At 30.6% G+C, this 22,436-nt stretch overlaps 1 protein-coding gene across 6 annotated transcripts in view; it reads left to right on the top strand.

The window, feature by feature from the left end:
- The window catches only part of LOC129917780 (pericentrin), a 48,008-nt gene that overhangs the window by 6,123 nt on the left and 19,449 nt on the right, over positions 1-22,436 (top strand). For 3 of the 6 annotated variants that reach the window (XM_055997905.1, XM_055997907.1, XM_055997906.1), the window contains exons 2-6: positions 796-2,439; positions 2,498-3,228; positions 3,287-3,524; positions 4,714-4,854; positions 7,761-7,988. In XM_055997905.1, the coding sequence (XP_055853880.1) occupies positions 796-2,439; positions 2,498-3,228; positions 3,287-3,524; positions 4,714-4,854; positions 7,761-7,988 (2,982 nt within the window). The remainder of the gene's footprint in view (positions 1-795; positions 2,440-2,497; positions 3,229-3,286; positions 3,525-4,713; positions 4,855-7,760; positions 7,989-22,436) is intronic. The other 3 variants (XM_055997911.1, XM_055997910.1, XM_055997912.1) reach the window with 1 other exon arrangement.

The raw sequence follows: 22,436 nt of genomic DNA, 5'->3' as shown, positions 1-22,436 counted from the left end.
ATTTTTGGAAATAAAATATCTTCCAATCATACATATGGAGCTAGGATGCTTCATACTTTGTATTTGATTCGAAGCCAAATTCGTAGCAGTTTAAATTTATGATTTTTTTAAGATTCTAAATTTGATCTTGGAACTAATGGAATTCATGGAGATTTAAAAAACAATAAATTGAATCGAATTTATTTTTTTTTTTCAATCGAATTGTCAGAAGGAGCTAAATGTTGAGGTACTGCATATCTCATCTCAAAAACGTCTCCAAAAGCTTTCTTGGTTGAGTGAAGATCTGATTTTTTTATGAATGTGCAAATTGTTGATTGAAATGGATTCCAGAAGCTCTTGAATTTCGCTTCGGTCTTTACATTATCACAATTCTACAGTCAAAAGCCCGCTGTTTATCTTCCTTTCGGGACTTGCCGTAATAGATTCCCCACGATTCCATTTTTCTTGGTAGTCTGAAGGATCTGTGAATATTAGTCGCTGAATCAATTCCATCAGCTGGCTATTAAAAACACATCTCCATAACAACCAATCTGCCCAAACACTGACCGGGGTCCGTGTTTCCTTCAATAATATTACACCTAGTTCGGGTAGTTCTCGTAGCTCCCAACCTACTCACCTAGATTCTTTTATAACTACAAGAACGTTAAATCAATTTAATCGTTACTTATAGAATTATACTCATAATACGTCAGAGTACCTCAAACAAGGTGTTCTCCATTTTCAGTTCCATTTTCACATTTCTCAAAACTCTTATATTTTCCCGGACTCATATTTCTTCTCTTTTTTCTCTTTCAGTTCACCTCACTGATACGTCGTCGTGGACGCTACAAATCAATATCACTAGCAGCAAGTCCAGAGCATGAAGTGGAAACAATAACACCACAACAATCAAGGAGTGTCGAATTAATACCAAATCTTACATTCGTAACCAATCAACCTGAGACTCTTGATCAGAATGCAAGAGGTGGTCCATCTACATCGCGTTCCAGGTCTGAACAAAGATTACCAACAAAATCGCTGAATAAGCCAGTTGTCTTTGAAATGGAAGCCATGAAGAGTGTAAACACAACCAGTGATGAAGTTAGTATCGAAGAAGAAATTGAGGAGGCAATTTCAGCTGGAAGTAGCTTGGGTTTGAGTGAAGCTCGAGGTGGAATTGGTGATGATATTGCAGCGAAGAGGAGAAATCTTTTTGGCTTAGAGGCAAGTGATGAAGAGAGCTTAGGAAAAAAGAAGAAACTCCTTGCTGGTGGATTCATTCAAAAAGCCGATGCCAAAGAAGATAAAAACAGTATTGAAGTAGTAAAAGAACAGAATTTCTCTAAACCTGAGGAACGAGATAAACGAAATCTAAAATCAGACGACGATGATGACGAACAATTTAAAATCGATGATGACCAACTATCTGGAGGCAAGCTAGCACAACATTTTGTACTAGAACCTTCCCAGAAGAGTAGAAAAAATGACAAAACTTTTGACAAAGAAGACACCGAAGACAAAAGTCTAACTAACCAAAGTACAGCAAATGATGTCTCAGAGATAATTGATGAAATCTCATTAGAAATTCAACAAACTTCAAGTTTGCCCATAAGACCAAATCCCCATGAGATTGAACCACAATCTAGAAAGTATAGAAGTCTTGACATTTCAGTCAATTCCACAACCCAAGGTGATAGTTTAGAATCAATGCATTCGGAAAAAGACCATTCGGTGGGAGAGGAAGTTGTCCATGTCAATGAATCATTAGAAATGACTTTTGAAGATCGAAATTTAAGTTCACTCAATCCAAGTCTGGCCAATAATGAAAGTCTAATTGACAGACTTTTGGCTGGAACACCTCAACCAGAACAAAATTCCTCCACCTCATCATCATCCAGTCGTGATGATGACATAAAAGAATTGAGACAAAAAATTCTTGCCATCAATCAGTCAACACAACAGGCCAAGCCTTTACCACTCGATCAACAGACAGAGGTGGTTGTGGTGAAGCAAATGGAACGGGTGCCCAGCGAATTCAGCAAAGATGTCCTCGAGGATATCACAGAGGAGTCAGAGAAGCAATATTCTTTGTCACCTTCTGAAGACAACCTACGGAGGCAACCTTCGCCGAGTGGAGCTGATGCACCTCCTGGTTCCCCAGCAAATTCAATTCATGGAGACTTAACTTTGACTGAAAGACATGAAAGAACATTAAAGACAGACGATGAGAGTATTATTAGTTTAAAAATGATTCAAATCCTTGAAGAAAAGGTTTCTGAATTGGAGAATATTGTAGAAGCTAAGGATGCATGTTTGGCTTCTCTAACTATGCAATTGGACTCGGGTCAACGTCGTGAGTCGAATTCGAATGCTGAGCAACCACCATCTGGTCGGGAGTCAAGCAGTTTGATGACAACTTCTACGGAGTACAGGACTTTGCAGGAAGAATTTGGTTGTGCGGTAAGTTTTTCAAGTTCCATTTCGTAAACATTTTTCATTAATTTGATTTTTTTTCTAGGCGATTGACTTCTCCGCTGAATTATCCAAACGTAATGACTTGATCATGAAATTGCAAGATTCTCTTCAACAGTCGTTACACTATCGTGAAAACCTCCAAAGTGAAAGTGAAAAACTTGCCACGGAAGTTCAACTTTTGCAAAAACAACTCGCTGAAGCTCTCGAAAATGCCCGTAGAACTGGCTGGCCACGTGACCAAGAAAGCAATGGTGGTCAAAGAATTTCTGAAATATCCATCGATCTAGTTAGTGAAAGTGATGATGACTTTGATCGTCACTATTTAACCGATAATGAGGATAAGACTTCGAGGCATTCGAGAAATTCTCGTGAAAGACAAGCTTCAGTGCCGAGAACGTTTGAAGCTTTTGATTTTGGTGAATCGGAAGTTCAACCGATTAGTAAACAGATTGAACAATTTAAAAAATATCTTACTCCAAATGAAGTTCGATTGTTTTTTATGGTTCAAAAGAAGTTTGATGATTTTTTGAGTCAAGAATTGGAGAAGTTTCGTATGAAATATGATGGCGAAGTGAAGATTATCACAGATCAAATGACTACGGAGAAAGTTGAAAGAGATGCTGAGATTAATCGACTTCGGCAATTGTTGACAAGTGTTAAAAATGGTTCAACTGAACTTATGCAACTGCGTCATGAAATGGATGCTGTGCATGCTAAAGAGATGGAAGATTTAAGACAGTATTTTGAAAAGAAATGTGCCGATTTGGAGAAGCAGTATGTTATTTGTGTTTTTTACATTGTTGAATTTAATTTGATGATTGTTTTTTTTTAGGTATTCAGATGAAGTATTTTCACAAAAAAGCCAACGCCATGATGGAAGCTCTTCGGAGGCATCTGATCAAGAAATGATGCCTGAAGAAGTTGCTCCAAGATCAAAAGAACCTAGTCCGAGAAAAAAGACAAAAGCAGAATTACTATCTAGTCCTAGTCATCGACAATTGACACCTAATTTGATGGAAGTGGGAGCTGGTGGAGATTCGACAGGAGTTGATGCGAATGCCAATGATGTGGTAAGAACATTGAAAGACCAAATTCTTAAAACGGCTATATAAAACTTTAACGATAATGATCTGCTGTCACTAAAGCTATCGAATAATACTTTCTATGGAAGCTAGATCCGTTTTCCTAGAAAATTTGTTATCATCTAGTCTGAAAAAGGCAATTTTTTGTAGTTTACTCACATAGTAACTCTTCTTAGGACGTCAATGTAACCTTCTAGCATCTTAACATTAAAAATGGAATCTTTGGAATGGATATTTGCCTTGTCTTAGTTGGATTTCCTACTTTAGATAAACTGCTATGTGAAATATGGCTCAGTTTCTTTTTAGTTCAAGTTTTGTTATTTAATTGTAATTATTATCTCGGCGCTATCTATGGCAAATGGCATTCATGCTCTAGAGAAGTTTCAATAATTTGCATTCGGTTCGACTTGCTGTTTTTGGGTTTTTTTTTGTAAAGATTAGAGAAAAATGAAATCCTTCATTACAATCTACTGTTGGGCCAAAAGAACTAAAAAATGTTTAATACACCCACATTTTCGCATCCTTGCAAGTTTTTTTTAAAGCTGGTACAGCAGCAAAAAATTCTATGTCTTAACGTAAAAGTCGATTATTTTTGTTTAAATCGAAATAACTGTTTTCCCTTTTTTTAAAAAGATTTTCAATGCAATCGAACATTTTTTTACTTCCTCTACTTCTTGTCTAAAATGATCCGTAAGGAGTTATACGGTCGATAGAAGCATGGAAATCTGCTTGTTTTTATGTGCGAGCTATCATTTGCATAGCACTCCATTGGTTTTAAAAGCTTTATTATAAGAACTATTCTTCTATTCGATTCATGTGAATAAAAAAATTCACTTCGTTAATAATTATGTCAAATTGGTTTTGCAAAAACCTCTATCTTTTAATGGCTCATACTTTTACTCTATGGGTTTATTTATTCACTGTGAGCAGCTAGAATTCAAATTTGAAAATTGAGTACATAATACAATAAAAAATTATTTGTATTTATAGAACATTACGATTTTTGTTTCCTGTATTATTTCTTCTCTTTTTTTTCATATTGTTATGAAGCCCCCCTTAATTATTACAGATATCTACGTTATAATCAAAGTTATAAAAACATACCGTTTTCGAATTCAACATATTTTTTTTTTCATTTTATTTACCATCCAGAAATTAATGAATTTTTTTATTTTAGAAAACTAACATTGAGGAGATAAAATCATTCTATCAGACAAAGATCAACGAAATCAACAAAACTCACGAGGATACCATTCGCAAGTTGAATGAAAAACTTAAACACTACGAAAGTAAATTCCCATCAGAGGATGATTTTATGGTAAGCAATGTTATTTCAAAATTAAACCCAACAAAAAGTTTGAAACAATTTTGCACGATTTATATAACTCGTTTTTATATTAACTCAATTAATATTTTATTGTAAGTGTTTTGCATTTTTATTGGCTGGGTGAAGGTAACAAGTTTAAATTCTTATTCATTTTCATGGCTCAAGCTATTAATTTTTGTTTCTTTTCACACAACATCATCCAACATATATTTTAAGTTTTAGTTTTATTTTATAAGAACTTTTCCTCGTTTAGGAGACTCTTAATTTGCATCAAGTTTTACCTAACTATGTGTTCAGCACACATTTGTTCGTACCATTTTCGCACTCATAAGCACTATGTTTCTAAATTTTTGAGGAGAAAACTTAAAAAAAACACAACCTTTTTAAATAAAACTCATATTTTTATATGTTAAATATAAAACAAAAAATCTAGATCAGTAAGAACAAACAAAAACGTTTGTACATAAAAATGCAATCATCTGCGACAATAATCGGGTTACGGATATTAGCTTGAAGTTTTTACTGAAGGAACTCTGTGCTAATCAATCTTCAACAAGAACTTTTTTTCGAGGACGAAAAATAGTCTTGATATTTTCTGTCTTTCTTTACTCGTTAGACATTTTATTGAGCTAAATTATGTTTGAAAATACCTCAGTTAAATGTTTATTCTCTGCCTACCACAATTTTATTGAATAAAGAACGTAAGTTCCAAGTGAGTCCGTGCACTGCCCAAGTACGAGTAAGTCATATCGACAAAAGTGTGCTTCCCGATTTGGTAAGCTTAAAATTGAATTTTGAAAATAAATTGTTCCTCTCTATTTTTTTTTTTTATCAAATTGTGGATTCCTTTAACCCTTTCGAACCCAAACTATGAATATCAATATTAAAAAAAATTGTTTAGTATTATCGTGTCAAGAACATTAAAACTAAGAATTATGAATAACAAAAAGTTATTTTCCAAAATAATAAATAGCAAAACTAATGTGTTACTCTCATGTTACATGTAAGTTACATACACTGTCTGTGACCACTAAAAAAAGCCGGACAACTGAGAAAATAATTTTTTATATAATAATAATGTATACTACTTCGTCTAAGCTAAAAAACAAAACACTTTCTGGATTTACATTTTTATATTTTTTTTTTTTCAAAATTATGACCATATAAAAAAAAACTTTTAGCAAAAAAAAATTTCAATTTCAGTCCCTTTAAAAATATATTTGACTAACTTTTTGTACTAATCCAGTAACTAGACATTATTATCTTTCAATTAAGCCATCGAAACCTAAAAAAATTATTTAATAGAATATTTTACGAATTACGGATATATTATGAATTTTTAAATATTATGTTATATGAGAGTAATGCTAAGTTCAAAAGGGCTAAGCCCAGATATTTCATGTCTCAAAAAAAAAAAAAAAAAAAATTTCTAGTTATCAAAACGTCCATCACAATCCTCAGAAATAGTTTTAAAATTCATTGTCCACGCAAAACAGAAACAAATTGGATTTTCATTTGCTTTTTATTTTGCAAATAAAATTAAAAAATGAGTGCCTAGTTTGTTGAAAAAACTCGGCTAGTAGGACATTTATGTGAATCACGCATTTGTCAAGCTGTCAATTTACAAATTGCCACCTGCCGAAGTTGTCAAGTCGTCAATTTATGCCATTCAAATTGACGTGTCAAATGAAAATAGGTCTCCAAAAAATTTGTGGAATTTTTTTTTTGTTGAAACTACTTTTAGTTTGTGGTATTTTTGTAACTATTCTTCGAAAGAAAGTGCGTAGTGGCGCAAGAATCTAAACCATTAAGGTTGATAAAATCTTTTATAATTTCTATGTTTGTTTTTTTTTTCTTTTTATTTTTGTTCATTAAAATTTCTTGATTTGTTTGTGTTGTTTTTTTAGAAACTTATAACAAGAAAGAAGATTTTTATTTGTTTAGACCCTGAAATTGATTTAATCATACGAACTTCATCGTATTTTTCTTTCATAAGATCACTTTTCGGCAGTTGTTTAATTGTTTTTATTTCCTTCGGTTTTCAAAGCCATTAGACATTCTGCAAATTGAAGTCGCTGAAGCTTATGCACGTTGCTAAGTGGAGTTTTGTAATTTAAATTGCTTTAAATGTTTGGCTTTAGAGTACGCTTTGAATTTGAAGATTACCGAATCATTCTTCGCATATCTAGTTTTAACGAAACAGAACAAGTACGTTCTTTTTAGTTTTTTTTCGTAAAATAACTGGTCCAATTACGGCATACGATTACGATCATACATTTTCGTGTGAAGTATTTCTGTCTCTATTTAGTCTGTAGAAAAAGATAGAGACACATAGCGTCAATACGTTGACGTATGATCGTAATCGCATGTCGTAATTCTTTAAAATAATTATTTATAACTTCTGGACTTCGATTTATTTTTTGAGCTTGTGTCCGATTAGAAGGCCCTCCTGGCAAGCCTCTACTTTTGGAATTTCCTCTGCTTTTAAAGATTTGTTTGCCTATTCTTTTTAAACGTTAAAAGGGCTTAAAACCACAAAAAGCAGTTAAAATCATTCTCGGTGAACTACTACTACTAAAGATTTATTTTGGTGATCCGCGTGTTACGGACTCTGTTTTCTCTTATTAGTTTAGCTTTAGAAAAATATGCAATAGCTAAATAATATTTTTTTAGTACTTTTTTAGTTTTTTTTTTAATTTAAACGGTCAAACTACTACTTCTTTTAAAGATTTTTCTTTTCAAACCTGACCCATCCAACAAAAAATGCCAAATCACGATGCAGTTGAAAATATTTTATAATGATTTTTGTATAGGGGAATTCTGTTGTGCTAACTGCATGTGTTTTTCTTTATTTCCGCTCTTCCTCCTATGCATATGCTCCCCCCTCCCACTTATAGGACAACCAAAATAATCCTCATCCAAAAAGTCCTATTGCTCCCAAAGAACCTACTGAACCTACTGAACCTACCGAACCCACATCCCTCATAATAATTGACCAAGATGAACTTAACAACGAAGAAAGCCAAGTTATTCAAAAAATCATTGGAGAATATGATCGTCGATTACAAGAACAAGTTACACTAGCTCGTGAGGATATTGTACGTGAGTTGGAAAATCAAATACAGGTAAGTGAGCACTTTTTCAACAAAAAAAAAATCCTTAATGTAGGTTAGGGCGTGTGATTTAAAAAAAAAATATAATAAATTGAAGCATGGTCTAAATAAAAATTAAAAAAAAAAAAAATATTAAATATTCTTCGTGTATATAAAGAAATTGCAAAATGTGTGAATATGTGTGAAACTAAATTGTCTGACTGAAAACTTTTGTCTAACAAACTTTTTTTTAACAACAACAACTAGTTTTTGTGATTCATTTGTGTTATCGTTTCTATAAAATCGATTTGTTTAAATGGCAAAAAGCCAAAATCTGTAATTGACGACTACATCACACTTGAGTACACATGGCCAAGCCAATTTTCGTTGTGCCCTTAGAACTAAGAATCTCTTTTTTGGTTGGCGTTGATCCTTATATCCTCAAACTAGTACACAGACACACCGTACGCATTGCGTTAAGATGATCTCATCGAAGTTGGCAATAAATAGAAACAAAAATTAAAATAAATAAAAACACTGTCAGCTAATTTTTCTGCCACACGCTCACGTTCGGTCTAAGTTGAGGGAAATTTCAAAGATTTTAGAAAAAGTGTGGTGTTATTGGCGATTGGCCACTATTTTGTCGTCACAAAATTTTGAGTGTTTGAAAGTATGTATTTGAAAACTGAAAAAGATATGTGTTGAACTTTTGGCAAAAGATTATGTTGCACATTGCTTTGGGTTATGACTTTACTTCAAGAAAAGTAAAAATACTGCATAGACAGAACAATATTATTGTAAAACCATAGAATTGGCGGGTAATTTTATATGACTTTAAAATTTATGTTTTTTAAGTTGATACGCAAATAAAATTATGTAAAATGTAAAAATGAAATAAAACAAGGCGTGGGCTATTTTTTGGCAATCGAAAATGATTTTAGTTGACGAAGAATTTATCTAGTAAATTGTTTGGGTATTTTTAGGAGCGATTAGACAAAGATCATAACCTCGATCTGGGGAAAATTAGAATAACATATTTTGGCAGAAGACAGAATTTTAAAAGAAATTAGGAATATATTTATTTTAAGTGTTTTTAAAAATATTGATTTGCTTTAAGTTTTTTAAAAGATTTATTTAAAAAAATAATATGTATTTATTGATTAATAGTGGCGCCAGCGATGCCGACAAGTCAGTTTTTTAACACAAAGAAACTGTCAGGTGGGTGGTTCAAACGATTTTAATGTATAAGTTTTTGAAGTCAAAATTAATTTTGCATGTTATTTGAAATTGAAATTATTGAATTAGGTTGCATTTTGATAGCACGTCATCAAACTGTGGAGAAATGGTCCAAGCTTCAATCTTTGGACCACTCGGGCTTTAATGGATTTACCTGTTGATTTGAAGTTTTCGAGTTGAATGAAATTTTCGAGTTGAACATAGTTTTCAAACTTTTTTGCAATTGTTATCATCACATTTCTTATCATTCCGAAGGTAGTCGCGTTGACAAATTAGTCTATAAAGTTTAAAATTTGTCTATAGACATTTCTTCCCATTTAAAAAAATATTTGAAATGCCGCGTCTCTGCAAAGTTATCGTGGTTTTGTATGAAAGAACCTTGTTAAAGTAATTATGTATTTTGAATGTTTAAAGCAAAATTGAAGAATCCGATAATAGTGCAAAGATGGGTACAGATTTTGAGAAATATTTCAAAGAAAAAGTAATGTTTTTGTGAAGTAGGTAATATCTATTTACAATACTTCAATGGAAGCAATTAAAATATGATTTTGGTTAGTTTTCAAATCCAAGTATGTCTACTCGTAAGTATATTTGCTTCTATCAATACACTATACTATATTTTTAACGTCCAGAAAGCATCCAAAGGAGATGCGATTGTTATTGATGAGAGATGATTACATTTTCGTATCGAAAATTTGTAAGCCCAGTTTTTCTCGTCCCTTGCTGGTTTATTAATAATAAAATGTGGGCTATGATTACGGTGACCATATTTCTGGAAGCGAAACCCGGGACAGATAAAAAATTCGTTGGATCGTTTTGAAAATATTGATTTTTAGTTAACGAAATTCTTACCTGTGCTAGAATATATGGAACATTTTTAATAGTTTGTCACTCCCATTTATTTGTCCAGGCAATTTTTCTTGCAGCAAAAGTTTTTTGACTTTGGAGACTTAGAAAAATTTTCGTTTTGCCAAAAAATTAGAAAAATTTTAATTTCCAGCCACTGTTTTCTTGTTTTCCGTACAAAGTATTTAAAATATTGAATACAAAAATCAGAGAATGTCCAAATACGGGACAATCACGGGACAAATTACAAAATAAATGACACTTACACGTCCCGGGTTTCTTAAATAAAAACCCGGGACAAGCTGTAGAAATGCGGGACAGTCCCGGGTAAACCGGGACGGATGGTCACCGTAGCTATGATGCCAGAAAAACAGCCATCCAAATATTAATTTTCGCTAGTGGCCTTTTCTATTGATTTGTTTTAAAATTTTATGATCCAAATTTTGCAGGCTAAGTTTCTTATGATCTCTAAATCGATATTTTGGTTTCGTTCCAAACCCTACAACAGTCCATACAATGTAAGGCCGTGTTTGAATTGTTTTAGAATTTGGGTTCAATTTTGTTTTTGTTAAATTTTGGCAATTGCTTGGCTAATACAATAAATTAAAACTTATCCTGTTGTACAGGCACGACGGGGCAAATTTTAACCCAAATTTTAACGCAATTTACACGCGGCATTAATTTTACTGAAGCGCTAAAAAAAAAACTATTCCATATTCAGAAATGAAGCTCCCATACTCTGATCAACTTAACTCATAAGTGAAAGTACTAACAAAAACTACTTCTTCATGGAGCAATAATTCTTCTAACGCATCGAGTCCTGACACCTAGTTTCAAATTTCGACACTTCCCTTCACACTTTGTCAAAGTGTCAATCACTATAAGCTTCTAAGAAAATACCTACCGCAAACGTTGCCCCCTAAGTTTCTAAACAAAAAAAAAATTGCTTCCTACTTTTGGCTCCATCAACGAATACAACGCCTCGTTACAACAATTGTGACATACAACTCGAACTATGACCGTAAACAGAGTGCCGCACAGAGCACATTGAACTTAAAATAGATAAAATTAAACATAAACATCTCGGGCGCTTCCGAATTAAAAAAAAATAGAAGTGCAACAACCAGAGAGCCCATAAGCATCATCGCATCAGCCATGTCAAGTTCTTCCCGCATTGTCTTCTTTACACTTTCAACTTCTCTTCCCGATTTTATTTGTGTACTATTTTATTGTTGTTGTTTTTGTTGTTGTTATTTCTGTTTATTCTTAGGGTGGGGATAAATAGGAATTCATTCCGAAATAAAGAACTAAAATTAGAAAATTCAATTGAATTTTATGATTAGATCATCCATGATGACGACTTTTGTGTTATGTTGTGTTTATTAGGAAGGAAAATAAAAACAATAAGGCGGGAATTGCAGACAGACAAAAACAGCAGGATCCAATATGAGAGTGGCAAAACTAGTAGATAGATTTTATGTCTTCCTTTAATTAATGTCACAACGGGAAAGGATATTGTTTATTAAAATAAATTAATAAAATTGAATTAAGGACTAATCAACTTTATATAAGTTTTATTTAATTGGTATAAAACCATTCCCCAACACCAAATATTGTTTCCATTTATGACTTTTGAATTGTATTAAATTTAATAACATTTCTATCATTTCATATTAGTATTTATGGCAGTTAAATAGTATTCTTAATTAAATATAATAGTAAAATATGTAATTTATTTTATTGGTGTAACGCAAATCCATCTGATTGGTATAAAACCAAAAGGGTTTCTTGTCAAAGTTTCTATTAAGTTATCCTTTTAAGCGTTACATCTAGTAAAAATAAAAACAAAAATATAATTATTGTTTTTAATTGGTATAAAATTGGTATTAAATATTTAAATTCCCTTCCAAGAGAGTTTCTTGCCATAAGTTTCTAGTATGCCATCCTTTTAATCGTTAAGCAAAACTGGTTTGCGGATCATGCTAATTTTGTTTGACATTTAGCAATGTTTTAGATGTGCTTAATATTTGATATAATTTTGTATGAAAGTCTTCTAGACTTTAAATATAAAATGTTACCTAACTGGTATAAAATTGAAATTCAAATATAAAATGATTTTATGAGCAATTTCAAATGAAATGATCTCAGCAGGAGTTTTTAAATAATTTTGAATTATTCCAAGCAAAGAAAAATGTTATTTGGCAAGTCCACCTGATTGGTATAAATGCCATTACACCACAAATATGGAATTTTTTTTGTTTTTCTTCAACATTTTACCAAAATTTTATCTTAGATAGGGAGTTGTGTTTACTAAAGAGTAGTTTGACAGAATTCTTGTGATTGGTATAAAATCGCTTGTAATTTTTTTTAACTACCTCTTATAAACTGGTCTAAAAATTGTTACTGCTTTACATACATTTGTCAGGTAAACGGAGTAAATGTCCAATGTAGGAGTACAGAAAGCTTGTGTTGCAGTTAAGTTTATTCTCATTTCCCATCCATTCAAAGCTTCAGGTATTACAGTTGGTTAGATGAAACATTTTTGTAAATTTAAAATTAAAGTTGTATCTGACTGGTATAAAATCTGTGAAACCTGTATTATATTTTCAACACTTTTATCGGTAGATATAACAATTGGAATACAATGATTAAATTTTTAATAAATTTTTATTCTTGAAAACTTAATAATTCACAAAATTGTCGAAGAAGAAAAAATAAATGAATATTTGTTCATGAAATCTACAAAACTTTTGCGTTTTCATATTTTTTGTTCCAATTTTATTTCCCAAAAAAGCTACAAAACTGATTCATCCGAGCGTTAATGACATCTATAATCGTCACAAAAATACAAATTAAATTTAAATTTAAATATTTGGCAGCCAAATTGTCTCTAAAAACATTGTCTTTGTGTTTATTAAAATTTCTTACAATATTTCAAAATTTATAAAATAATTTATCCCGAATTTCTCTTTACCTAAGAAAACTCTCCAAATCATCTCATTTGATTCTAAACAAATCTCTCATTCATCTCAAACAATTTCACCACAAAGCATCTTTCTTTTTTGTTTTTATTCACCACGCCACACACCAACACCATACAATCACCGTAAATTATTCCCAAACAAAAATTTGCCGGCTTCGAAGATACTTTTGAATTTAGTCTACAACGGGACTTTTACGTGTTCAGACATTGTGCGTGTAAAGTAACGGAACAATTTCTTATACCCGCATCACATCTATTCATAGAGACTTGAGGATAAAAGTGATGCTATAAGATACAACATAAAAAACATAAAACATAGTTGAAACAATTTGGAACATTAGCATTTCTTGTCGTCGCATATTTTTTGGCGACAGCCACGTCTAAAACGGTCTTTTGAAAAAAAATTTCAAAAAAACGCGCGTAAAATAAGATTACCCCGACTAACGAAGAACGGGTACAAAGTACATTATTTTTTTGAGTTTGTTTGAAAATAGATTTTTGCTTCGGCGGATGTGAGAAACTATTTACCACTGTTACTTGGTGTAAAATTAAGTTTTTAATTTGATTCCTTTTGATTGAAAAATCGATTGAGATGCTTAACTTTTTATAAACTATTCAATATTGATTGAAAAGTGTGCAGATAACATATTTATTGCAAAAACAAATAAAGATTGCGCTTGAACATAAAGTGGGTGTGAATTGAAAAAAAAAAAAAAAACAAAAAAAAAAAACTGAAACATTTTTTAAAAATAAAAATTTCTGTGTGTATGGTTTGTTGAAAAACACACATGTTTTGCAGATTGTTTTAAATTTCTGCATTCACATCGGATTCAATTATAATTGAGGGTGCGTGAGTCTCTGAGTATTTTGCATCTTTTACATATTTTTTTGTTTTTTGTTTTATTTTTTTGGGAGGTCTGCTTTACTTTTTACTAAGTGGTCGCATTTTTCAAGTAACTGAAGACTGAACTGAAATTCTGGGCCTTTGAAGTAATGCGGAAATGGTTTTTGTTTGAGTAGGGCATTTGTGTAAATTTATGTTGCGAGAAATTGCTGTAAGAAGCAGTGGGCTGTTTGGCTGAAAGAACAGATAGAATAGAATAGGGAATTTAGGTTAATAGGAGGTTTTATGAATGAAGTGTTACTTTAAATTACTTAATGTAAGCAATGAAGTGTTGTGCAAGTTTAATTATAATTTATATAGCGCCAACGGACAATCTAGTAATTTGTTTGAAATTAGATTAGCAGATTAGAAGATTGGATAAAGTATTTCAACTTTTTTCTGGTTTAATTTTGTATTCAAATTAGGTTTTTCGCCTTTGTTTAAAAAAAGCTTGAGTTTGACTCGAAAGCTGTTATTTAAGTATTTAGTGTCCAAAATTAAATTGCATTAGGGTATTTGCATATTGACTGACAGACAAACATAAGGACTTTGAAAACTTCAATTTTTTAAATTGTGTTTTAGCTTAAAAACAAAAATTGTTTTTTGTTTAATTAATGAATCTATGTTTCGGATTTTAAACTACCTACATGATAATCATTTTTTAAAATTTTATATGCAAAATGTGTTTCCTGTTGATCTGCATTTCAAAATTCTGTAACTTTAGAATCCTGAATTTTAAAATTCTCTGTATCCATAATTTTGCTCTTCAAAGTTTTGTATCGAAAATTCTGAAAATTGGAAATAAAAAAATTATTTTGATAATGAAAAACATTGTGAACTTTTTTTCACTATCAAAACAAATTTTCTTTTTCCATTTACAGAATCTTGGACACAAAATTTTGAAAGCCAGAATTTTGGTACAGAATTATGGGCTTCCAGAATTTTGGAAAACAGAGTTTTGGATTTCCAGAATTTTTAAAATACAGAATTTTCAGTTTAAAAAGCTTTAAACAATGGGTTGGGGTCGAAATGCTGTATGTTGCAAAATTCTGTATGCCAAAACACTGTATATCAAGGTTCTGTATGTGCAAAATGCTGTACGAACAAAATTCTAAAAGTCAAAATTCTGTGTAGCAAAATTCTGCTTGGTCAAAATACTGTATTTCAAAACTCTGTACATCAAAATTCTGTAAATCAAAATTTTGATAATGTAAAAAAGTGCGCGCTCACGATATTTTTTGCATCATTTTTACAGATTTATTTACAGGTTTTATTATGCATTTCTTAAAGATCAACTTAATAAAGAGGCAAGCTTCTAATGCTGATTATTCTAGGTACCTTATTAGAAGCTACGGAAAAAGGAGAGAAAAAACAAAACTCTACACTTATTTAAAAAACAATCTGAATTAAACCACGTTGCATACCTAAAATGGATTGCAAAAAAAATAAATTTATATTGATTTTGACATTTTTTTGTAAAATGTATTTTGTATGTTTAAGAAAAGTTTGATTTGTGTTCCTAGAATTGATTTAATATTAAAGTATAGTGACATTCAGAATTATGGTCTTACAGTATTTTGACCCCACAGAATTTTTTCGTACAGAATTTTGACAAGCAGAATTATGACCCGCTCCCTTAAAAAAAATAGAATTTTGAAAACCGAATTTTGTTACATACTAATTTTTGACCCCAATACAAACTTTATTTATGTGTTTACTTCATACGAAAGACTTATGTTTAAGTCTTAAATATTTCATAACTTTAAACCGAATTTTTTGATAATGTCTCATTGTGGAAATATTTTAAAAATTATGAAAATTCTCATTTTTTTTTAGTTAGCTGTTTTGTGAGGTCACACCCGTAACGCATTTAAATTGGAAACTGAAACTAAAATAAAAAATGTTTTCAATTAATTAGACCTATTTTAATAAATCTTTCATATTTATAACGGGTGGAGTAATTCATTGAAACAATTGAGGAGAACTGTCACGCCCGTAACGAAGGAAATTCGTTACTTTGAGACATCATTTAACGCTGATATTCCGGGTTTTTTTTTTTTTTAAATATTCCCACGCCTCTTTCCCCCCCAGATACCGCACGCGCTGGGGTCCATTTTCACCGAGTACGAAGTCATTTGCGGATGATTATCGTATCGGCACTTTTTAGTGTTTTTTGAAGGTAAAAACAAATTAAAAAGAACTAAATAAGTAAAGCAGAGAATGGTGATACGAATATCAAAGGAAGGTTTGAATATTTTAATAAAAAAAACTCTGTCGGCAAAAACTTTAACGTCAGTCTTCGTTGATGTGGGACAGCCTTTTAAGTCTCGGGTTGTTCCCAATTGTAAAGTTGAAGTTTGGGTGTGAATTGATGTTGTGTTGGCGACTAGTCACAATCACAGCAATTTAAAAAACTCATTTAATGCTTTAAATGAAGAATAACCCTGAACACAAATTATGCTTTTTGAAAGATTTTTTGATTGCAGCAAAACTCTAAAATAAGCTTGATGTTCTCAACATACTTGACATTGCCATAATAAATCTTCAAAATAGATTCTATGTTTGACAAAACATTTTTTACTAATTTTTAAGAATTTTTAATGGTTTTTATTAAATTCTTTGATTCATTTCTTTTTCAACCATATTATTTTTATGAGACTATAAAAAAATGTAGTTTTTTATGAAAGAAACGTAATAAAAAATCGTATACCTATGTCTTAAATGTTTCCAAAGCTAAAATAAAATCTTAAGAATGTCTCAAAATTCATATGTCACCAAATTAAAAATTAAATGGGTGTTCTTATGGGTTTCTGTTACACCCATTTTTCTTCAATTTTAACTTAAAAAAGTTTCAGAAAAAAAAATGAAAACATAATAATTATTGTTATTAACATTTTTTATAAAAAATATTTGAATAATTTCCAAATCATTAAACATTTTGTGTATTTTTGATTGCATTAAAAAAAACATAAGCCATTCAGAATTCCAAAAACTCATAAAATAAAAAATGTAGTCATAAACCTGTACAAATATCTTTCTCCAGCTATAAAAATAACACTTATGGAAATAATAAGCAATAAAAGATCATCGGACTCTACTACAACACATCCCTTATAAACATTATCCCTTGATGTTTACAAACAAAAATCAAAACAAGTTGACCTAATTTTCTAACACTAACAGGAGTCTAACAGATGAAAACATACTATGAGTCATATTTTTCGGATGGTTTTTGTTTTTGTAATACATGAAGCATAAACAAATCCATCAATAACATGTTTCCTCAAAATCAACAAATCATTATTCATGTTATGGTTTTTGTTTAACCCGCCAAAAACTCAAAACAAAATGCATGCTTCAGGAAGAATCTGTAGTTTATTGATTAGAACATGACATTTTGACAAATTTACATACAAATTTCGAAAACTTACGAAATTTTCAAATATTTTAATCTCTTTTTACATCATTGAAATGTTAATGTAGATTTCTAAGGTCAGACGATAGTAAAAATATTTAAAAAAAAAATTTCAAAACACAATTTTTCAACAATGAAATCGGTCCCACAATGTTAAGGCAAAACGTTAAAAAAAATTTCAATTTCAATTTTCAAATCGTCCAACCTCAGAACAAAAGAAGTAAAACTCCCCCACATTTTATTTTTGTGTTCATAAATAATAAAAAAAATCCCAAATCGTCTTTGCCCTTCAAGTAAAATCTAAAAAAAAACGACTTCAAAATGCTGTCAACACTGAAAAATACGAAGAAATAGAAAGCTTCTAGTTTTTATTTTATTTGAAAAAAAAAGGCAAGACATAAATAACCCAAACTCAAATGTAGCATGACGCTTCATCGTCATAGCCTAGTAACATCTGCTAATATCACGACTTTTTTGAATAAGTTTTTTTTTGTAAATAATTATGAACGTCTTTTACAGTGACGTTTCTTTGTCAGCATGAATATGCAGTAGGGTGGGTCAAAAAAATCTAAATTTTTTTTTTTGATTTGGTACCTACTCCAAAAAATCGATTGCTAGACCCCTCTAGGATATACACACCAAATATGAGCTCTTTATATTAATGGGAAGGTCCTCCGCTTTGCAATTTTCCATTTTTACATCAAGCTTCTACTAAAAAAAAATAATTTTTTTATTAATTGACTTTTTAGCAAATTTCTTTTCATATTCTTGTAGGAAATTGAACGCTCTACAAAAAAGGCCTTATACACTTTTTTCGTTTATCTAACCGTTGAATAGATATTTGAGGTCCAAAAATAGAGAAAATCTTTAAAAATTCGTTTTTTGTTCTTAATTTTGTAACAAATTGAAAAATTATAATAATCAAACGCGCAAGACAAATTCTTTTTGCAAATTGATTGCTCCACAAAAAAGGTCTTAATAACTTTTTTCATTAATCTAACCATTCTAAAGATATTCGAGGTCAAAGTTAAAAAAAAATATAAAAACATTTTATATTTTTAAAAAATTTCCAATTCACTGAAACTTCATTATTTTCAAATTAGCAAGATATATTCTTGTAGGGGCTTAAACGTATTACAAAAAATTCCTTGGAATCAAATTGATTGCTTTAACCGTTTAGAAGATATTCGTATCCAAATCGCAATGCATACGGGTCATAAGAAAACTATTGAAATCAGTGAGCATTGGTTTGGATACGAATATCTTCTTAACGGTTAAAGCAATCAATTTGATTCCAAGGAATTTTTTGTAGAACGTTTAAGCCCCTACAAGAATATATCTTGTTTATTTGAAAATAATGAAGTTTCAGTGAATTGGAAATTTTTTAAAAATATAAAATGTTTTTATATTTTTTTTTAACTTTGACCTCGAATATCTTTAGAATGGTTAGATTAATGAAAAAAGTTATTGACCTTTTTTGTGGAGCAATCAATTTGCAAAAAGAATTTGTCTTGCGCGTTTGAATATTATAATTTTTCAATTTGTTACATAATTAAGAACAAAAAACGAATTTTTAAAGATTTTCTCTATTTTTGGACCTCAAATATCTATTCAACGGTTAGATAAACGAAAAAAGTGTATAAGGCCTTTTTTGTAGAGCGTTCAATTTCCTACAAGAATATGAAAAGAAATTTGCTAAAAAGTCAATTAATAAAAAAATTATTTTTTTTTAGTAGAAGCTTGATGTAAAAATGGAAAATTGCAAAGCGGAGGACCTTCCCATTAATATAAAGAGCTCATATTTGGTGTGTATATCCTAGAGGGGTCTAGCAATCGATTTTTTGGAGTACCAAATAAAAAAAAAAGAATTTCGATGTTTTGACCCACCCTAATATGCAGTGTTGAAAATTAACGCTCATTTTTATTCTACGTGACGTTTCTGACATGTCACAATCAAGATAATTGATCGACATGGCGCGAGCGCCATTATTATGAACAACAAACCAAGATAGCTTCCGTTTGATGGACGAATAAATTTACTTTTTTTTTAATTGATTTGTATGTTGTTGGTCATTTTATTAGTTTGTCTTTTTTGGTCTAAATTGATGTTTCAATTAGAATAAATTAGTTTAGATGTCTTAAATGATTTGGGCAGTTTGGAGTAGCATTTTTTTTTATGTTTCCATTTGAAATTTGTCCGTTTCTTGACCCACTTTCTGTGTCGATCTTTGTCAAAATGAATGACTTATGTATTTTGTTTACATTTACATTACAAACACTCAAGTAAATTGTCCATAATACGTACTTCCAACTCCACAATGAAAATAAGTTATTTCTTCATAAAATTTTGAAAGTGGATAAAAAAAATATTTGAAGAGGAAGTTTTCCGGAATCTAATTTTAGTATTACACTGGTCGGTACGAAAATAGAGCTTGAACCAAACCATACTTTTCTAAAGGAATTTTGCGTGCCAATTCAGAATCCGAGGTCAAAATCTTACTGGCACGTCAAGTTTTCGAACTATTTGAATATTAACAGGTCAAAAACGTTTTTGGTTTGGCGTCGAATTACATCATCGTTAAATTTTGTTTTGCAAAACCACTTATCAATCTCAAAAGCCATGTTTTATCGTCTTAAATATGTTTTTTTCATAATTTTTTATGAAGTAAAAGATATTTGTACCTTTTTTGAAGCAGACTTGAGTTTAATTCCAGTTTTCGACTCACGATTTGGATAAAAGCAAAATATTGCGGAAAAAATATATATTTTAGATCAAACTTCAGAAAGCATTTCATCCAAAATTAGTTTTTGAGACTTTATAGTGAAAAAAAGTGATGAATAGAGCTCAAAAACTAGACGTGATAGAATAAATATGTAAACAGTTTTGAATTCAGCACACTCAAGTTAATTAAAATCACCTCACAGACTTTTTGCTCCCGACTTTATTTTTGTTTTTTTTTTTTGCCGACCAGTGTCATTGAAAACCAGAAGTGATCAATTAGTTATTGGTTAACATTTTAGCTTTTTTTTTTAATATAGACGAAAAAAGAAAAGATGATTGTCTCAAGATAGATAGATAACATCACGCCAAGCAAATTAATGCAAAAAACTTTTTTGTCTTTCGATATTTTACGATTTTGCAATGTAGGTAGGTAATCCATTCCGAAATTTTAGAACATTCAAACATAAGTAAAAATCAAAATCATTACTGACGTATTAATGATTTGCTATAAAAATACTACATTGTATGTCTCTAGCAAGTATTTTTTGTTGTTTTAGTTTGGTTTATACAATTGTTTTTGTTTTCGAGTATAAATGTACTTGCATTAAAACAGGCAATTTGTTTAAAAACAAAAATGAATGAAAAAAGTATCAAAGCATTGACAACAGCTCAACGTAATCATTGGATTATCACCACCTTGACCTTTTTTCAAAAAAAAAAAAAAGATTAAGTTCAAGTCTTATCATTAATCTTTTTGTATATTCCCCTTGCTAAAGTTAGTCATTTTTCTATCACCAGAGAATCCCATTATACAAAAATGTGGTGTGTTTTGTCGCATTAATTTAGTTTTTTTTTTGTGATTTGTATAGATAGTCAAATAGTCTGCCAATGATTGAACATAGTTTTTTTTTTATTATTTATCAAAAATATCTTATTAGCTATGTTGCAAAATTAAACCTCCAAGCTCAAAATTTTACTCCTAGAGAAATAACTTTATTTCAAAAATATGCAAATTCAAATTATTTATCTTTTCAAATCAATAAGCCACTAACTGTGACCATGATCTTGGAACGTGATTGTAGGTAAATACTAGAAACGGAAATTATTTTTAGTCATAATCTTATTTTCATTCTGAGAAAATAAATAAAATTCTATTTGCTTTCAAAAAGTTGAAAATGATTTTTCGTTTGCTTGGAAATATAGAATTTTCATTGAACTTTGATATTTCAGTGCATTATGACGTCTATGTATACCACGAGACGTGGGAAATATTTTATTCGAGAGAAAATTTCAGATCGTGGTACTTGATCGACAGTAAATATGGATTTAAGTATTCTGTTCTTTTGAATTTGTGTTGTTACGATCTTTTAAAAAAGGATTTTGATGTCACAAACTCATTAATTAGGAATGCAGGCGTATGCAATATGAAGTTAGACGATTTTTACTGTCAAGATCCCACGATTTGATCACTTCAAGATCTATGAAAACAATTTTAAGTCTAAGAATTCTTTAAGCTTTAAAACACAATACCTGATAGGTGTGTGAGAACTTAGGGCGGAATTCAGAGTCGTCACTCAAGTAAAATTTTTTCTCAAGCTCAAGTCTGAGACGAATATTCTGAGTGTTTACTCGAACATTTACTTCAAAATTTCCCAGTTAGTATTCATAGCTAAAGATAAAGAAACCCTTAGGTTTTCTTAGTGTAACATCTTCATCTTCGAAAATAATCAAAGAAACTTAAACGTCCAAATAAACATTCGAAAAACAAAACAACAAATACTTGCAGACTTGTGGTCCGTTTCTTCGTGTATTTAGAAATTTCAACTTAACTTCACTGAAGGTATACGAATTGAATTAATATTAACTTAACTTTAGCTCGTGCTTTTAAATTAATCCCATATCTATAAGGGCAGAATATAACCGTTTTTAAGAAGTAAAGCCAAAATGCTAAACTTTCATTTTAATCGTAAATATGATTGGTGATATCATAAATGTTATGGGACTCCAACAATAGTTGATTTTTTGCAAAAGAATAGACTTAAAGACATAAGTTACGAGTAATTAATCGATCAATATAATTTCAATTAAGTTATCTTACTTTTCCATTTCCTTTGAATTTTCCAAAAATGCCCAATAAATCAATAAATACTCATAAATTGTCTTAAGACAAATTGCTCCTAAGCACCACAAAAAACTCATTTCTTTGCCAACAAAAATAAAACAAAACAAAAGAAAAAAAAAACCAAAACACTTTTACACTTGACCATGATCTAGCATTAAAGTAAGAGTATTATTTATAAAAATAAAGCAATTACCATTGCCGACCTCACTTTCAATTTCAAATGGAACAGACGCCCGCCGCCATTCAGTACGTCATGTCAGTAAAAATAAAAATA

Source organism: Episyrphus balteatus, chromosome 4 (assembly GCF_945859705.1).
Source record: "Episyrphus balteatus chromosome 4, idEpiBalt1.1, whole genome shotgun sequence".
Classification (NCBI taxonomy): domain Eukaryota; kingdom Metazoa; phylum Arthropoda; class Insecta; order Diptera; family Syrphidae; genus Episyrphus; species Episyrphus balteatus.
This window is presented reverse-complemented; position numbering and strand designations above follow the sequence as displayed.